Genomic DNA, 5,135 nt, shown 5'->3' on the forward strand with positions numbered 1-5,135 from the left:
GTTTAATGCAGACTATTTCTGAAAATAAGGCGGTCCCCCACCTCACTTTTAAGTAAGCTAGAGATCCCTTCCTTGAGTCATTGTAGAGAGGATGATCTGTGGGGAAATTAGATGTGTCTATCCATTTCCTCAATGGTTCCTTACCGATTTCATCAGTAAGGTTTTTGATGCCCTCTAAACAGGCGATGACACTATCGGTATCTGAATAGATTAGTTTTATTTTGTCTTGGTATGTTTTCTTAAGAATCATATACCAAAAATGGTACAGCTTAAATTTGGCAAGTTCTAGTATCTGGTAACCTATGTAATTAGGGTAAGTGAGTTTTATGGCTGGCGTCCCCGTCGTAACCAATACTTTGTTTTCTGAAAGCTTTATGGCTTTCTTAAATAGTGGCTTACTCACCGCTCGCAAAAATGCTCCTGCTGATGTTATGAGCTTCGTTTTGTTGGCATATTTTGATGGATTAAACAATGTCTTGCCGAATACAGAATTGGTCAACAATTTAAATAATCGCTGACAGTCTTTACTAGTGCTACTATTGCGTTGCCTCACGTTCGTTTCAACAAAGCCCGCCAGATATTTTCCTTGTGAGAATTCATATATGCTATGAATTTTCTCAATTTGTAGACCTATCTCCAAGAACAACTGCAATAAAGGCAATGATATTAGGTAGTTTCGTTTGGGGAGATGGTCCCCCACTAATTTAGTATTTTTACGGGGTAGTTTTTGATTACTGATAGCCAATAGCTGTTTGCTGTACTCAGATAGATCATCTAATGTTATCTGTTTGTGATAGAGACATAGTGGTAAGTCATCCGTGTAGCGAGCTAATTCTGGGGCTATTCCTAGAGTGTCTATAAGAAGCCAGTAACCTTTTATAGAGTCTTGAGGATTCTTCTGGAGAAGACTGCCATTTGCGAGAAAACTCGCCATTTCTGCGGGTGAGAGTTTTCGAATGTTTGCGTAGGGCAGCGCCTCAGTCATGCAAGAACCATAAAGAGAATTAAAATCCCAGTATAGCAAAAATTTACTTACTAAGTTTTTCTCATCAAAATTGGGATTAATGAACTGGTTATTGGCCTGAGCAAACGTCCTAACAGCAGTAGTGAAGCCGCCTCTTATATTAGACTGTATGATGTTATAAAGCTCCTGATCAGTAATTAATTCTAATTCCACTCCACTGGTTTTTAAGAAGGCATCATAGGCAAAGCCGGGGAGAGAAACATAGTGAACAACATCTAGATTATAGATGTTGTATAATAATCTCCTATGCAAGGTGAATATGTCAGCCAGAAGTCCTACATCACAGCTGAGATATACTAGGAGATAGTCTCCTAGAGTTTGACAAGCTGTTTTCTCCCAAACCAGATGAGCATGATCGAATTCTTCTTGGCTAATATGCTTCTTAGACAGAGAACTGTAGAAAGCTCTTTTTGGGGGTAAAGTCTTCTCTTCGAGCCTTTCTGGGGAGCTGCAATATTCATAAGGAAACACTTGTTTGCCGGTTAATAAGCTTCCCCAACTTTCGGGGGGTAGATGACTTATCATCGCCTCTGTGAATTTCAAGGGTGATTTTGAAGCTATGTGCGCCTGAGCCAAACTAGCCAAACCAGCGGACAAGAAGGCTAGACTATCCAGGAAACGTAGTGCTCCTATTTCTACCTTTAGGAATTTATATCCCTGTTTCATTAAAACATTGATTGGGGCTTTAACACTTAGTTCTTTAATTATCAAAGCCATATCATATGATAGGTTATGAATAATAACAGGCAAATATTTACCTGAATTTTTCTGCCTTAAATTGCAATTATTGCAGAGTGCTCCTAAATAATTAGCCTTAGGCATTAGATGGTCATGATGCCTCACCTTTGGTTTGGTAAGAGTAAAGTCCTGATGACAGAAGTTGCACTTCTTCTGTATGGCAAAATGTATATGCTGCTCCCTGGTCATATGAAGCGGATAACAGGGAGTGTTCATCTTTATCCAATCCCATAAAGACGAAAGTCTATCATACATATGATCAATACACTGTACCCCCCGATGGACATATCTATCTATTATAGTGCTATTTCTGTCTATCACTATATAGCCATAAGCTATTGCTACGTGTCTAGCTGTTATTACCCCCTCTGGCTTACGATTATCGAGATAAGCTTCTAAATCCACAAAGGCAGTATGAGAGGGCAAGTAGCCCTTGTGAGTATTTTTGAATTTACAAACGCTTCCAGCTGGGGGAAAAATCAACTTTTGTTGGTTGTCGCATGAATTGAAGTGAGTTTTTAAGTTGCAAATGTCACTATATTCACTTAAACAATTCAAGCAAAAGTGCTTATTGCGTGAATGTTTTCTGGAGAAAATTCTCATATATTTCTGGAAGTGTTTGATTAAAGCTACATGAGTCTTTCCCAACAATAACAGGGGCACTACCAGTGAATATTTATTACTACCCCTACGACATAAAGTAGCATGATAGGTCCCTTCATGAGAAGTTAAGCAATAAATAAATATTGATATTTTGTTGTCAGACTCGAGTTTGTGGATGTCACTCCACTGGACAGGGAGAGTCACTCGCGAGTAATTGACAAATTTCTGAAGGCTATCACATCTAGATAAATATCGTCTGATTTTATACCAGCCCCAGCCAAGTCTACGACAGAAAAAGGCCGCCAGACATTGAATAAAACAGCTATTTTTTACTCCTCTCGGGTTAAATATCTGATTTTTCCCTCGTAAAGATGTGGGATATTCTATATAGTCTCCTAGGTATCCACGCACTCCATTCTTGCATATTACAATATGAAAACCCTTTATATAATCTAGTATGAAGCCTGATCCCTCGCCCGATGAAATTTCAGTTTCTAATCGCATGCTAAGGTACTCCCTCCATGACCGTAAGAGCCGAGATATATCATCTCGTGTAACTAGTTGCGCGGGAAAAGTTATATAATGCTCACGACTGTCATCCTCTCCCAGTAGCGACTGTCTGCGCAAAATAAGGCTCAGTTCGGCATAAATCCTAAGAGCATTTTCATAAAGTGCTCGTCCTGATAGAACAGTGAAAAACTGTAATATGTGCCTCATAAATGTTGTTGCGAAGGACTGAAGAAATAATATGGGGTCGTGTTTATGAGAGGCAGGAATTGAATATTTTATTCGACAGAAGTGACCTTGAAAACATTCCGACCGACTCGTAATGTGTGGTTCCTCTGAAATGGAATCGTCTCCCATTTCACTCTCTTCCTCATCTGAACAAAAATTTTTTTTACCTGAAGTGAACCTTCGATTAACAGAGGAGGGGGAACCCAAGAAAGAGTAGTAATGATCCTTGGAAGAGGAGCTGTCACTTGTGGCGGCTGGTCTCCATCCACTGGGACCGGCAATCGGCTCAACTTGCTCTTGTGGGAGTGTTACGGTCGAAGATTCATCGGAGGACACAGACTGATCTGCATAATATAATTAGAGAAAGTTATTTATTATTATTTTGTTTTAGAGCCATACTAGACTAATTATAACTCTAGCAATCTTTTAAAAAAATGTTACTGTTAAAGTATAAAACTGGGAGAAGCTAAGCAATCTATGGAATATATGCGGTTCTCAAAATGATTTTTATTCTTGTTAGTGAGATACTTTATAAACATATCTTAAAAATGTTTGACTGTTAATAAAAATAATTGATTAAGAAAAGAGCGCTGACCTCTTTCTTCCTGGCCCGCCCCCCGGATCATCTGCTTGGAGTATTGCCCCGCCCCAACTGTTGGAAAAAATTATTATTAGCTCAAAGACTTATTTCATTATCTGAAAATAGCAGTTTTAAGAAAACATCAATTCAGAGCAATAACCTGGGTATCTCACCTGTCACGCATCTCCTGCGATGAGCTGTGACATTCGCTACACACACTGATAGCCCGCAGAAACTACAGGAGAAAGTGTGGTGAGCTGCATCCTGAGGGTATAATCGCCCGCATAGGTGGCATCTGCGAGCTGGGTGACGAGTCATATCTGTAAATACACACTCTCACTCTCATATTCCATAAATTATTTAAATTATAGATAATATTTTAATCTCCCATAGATAGAGAAGTTTTTACCTGCTCTAATCTAAGCTGGTAACTTTCTTGAGTGAGCGGGAAGAGCACCTTTCGCCCTAGACGAAAAGGTGAGCGTATTTATAGCACGCTTTTAGGATAGCGTGCTCATAAGATGCTTAATTTTCCCCAAAGTAGAGGTACAGTTTTTCACATCAGTCTCTCTCTATTTTCACGAGAATCTTTTAAACAAAAATCCCTGCAAGTCTATATATTATAAATATAATCTAGAAAAGATTTCTTATTGTCAATAAAGTAAGAGGGATAAAATCTGGGAAGAACTCTTTTCCCGAACGAAAAAATAAGAATTTAGACCGGGCAAGTAGGGAGGATTACGTAAATTGCCATAGTCATGTGAATTTCCCATTTGTATAAAGCCGAGGCGAGGGAAAGATTAATTAATTAATTTATAGATACTGACCATCGCCAAAACTAAATATTCTTAAAAAAAAATAATAATAATAATAATATATTTTTCCCCCAAATAAAAATAAATAAATAGGCATCAGCTGGCAGAAAGTGGTGGAGCCTGCTTCTCTTTGTCTGTGACCTCCATTCTACCCACCACCACCTGGCGTAGGGAAGGTAGTGAAACTGCGTAATATCCAGACGACCTTCACTGTCGGTCGGGCTTTTTTTTCTATGGTCTTCTGGCGGGAGAAGGTCATGCCGCCATTGTTATCTTCATCTCTGGGATAAACTCCCCCCTCCCCTCTGCTTTGAACTAAAAAGAAATGTTTATATATAAGATGATTCTTCCACAAAAAGGCTCATTTGAGATGGGAAGATGGACAAGGTCTGTACCTTTACAGAGGAAGAGTTGAATATTTTCAGAGAGCCTGCAAGAATACTTGTTGCTGGTTTTAGCGGGGCAGGCAAGAGCAGTCTAGTGGAGCGTTTATGTAAAAAATATGCCGGTTCTTTCGCGAGAATAATCATTTCCAGTCTGGATGATAAAACTCACCCTTTGAAACAAATCACCTCTCTTAGTGAGAAAATCATTTTAGTGAAAGGTCTCATTAACCCGGCGGATTACCAAAATCCCCTTG

At 39.1% G+C, this 5,135-nt stretch overlaps 1 protein-coding gene across 1 annotated transcript; it reads right to left on the reverse strand.

Moving 5' to 3' along the window:
- Positions 1–46: 46 nt before the first annotated feature.
- Positions 47–4,499, reverse strand: LOC138851315 (uncharacterized; the record flags this gene model as incomplete). The annotated part of the gene is made up of 3 exons (XM_070080329.1): positions 3,854–4,499; positions 3,696–3,752; positions 47–3,444 (listed from the first exon to the last, which is right to left on the reverse strand). Coding segments are annotated over exons 1-3 (3,600 nt in total), but the record flags the coding sequence as incomplete, so codon positions are not given.
- Positions 4,500–5,135: the final 636 nt, after the last annotated feature.

The sequence above is a fragment of the Cherax quadricarinatus genome, unplaced genomic scaffold (assembly GCF_038502225.1).
Source record: "Cherax quadricarinatus isolate ZL_2023a unplaced genomic scaffold, ASM3850222v1 Contig326, whole genome shotgun sequence".
Classification (NCBI taxonomy): Eukaryota; Metazoa; Arthropoda; class Malacostraca; order Decapoda; family Parastacidae; genus Cherax; species Cherax quadricarinatus.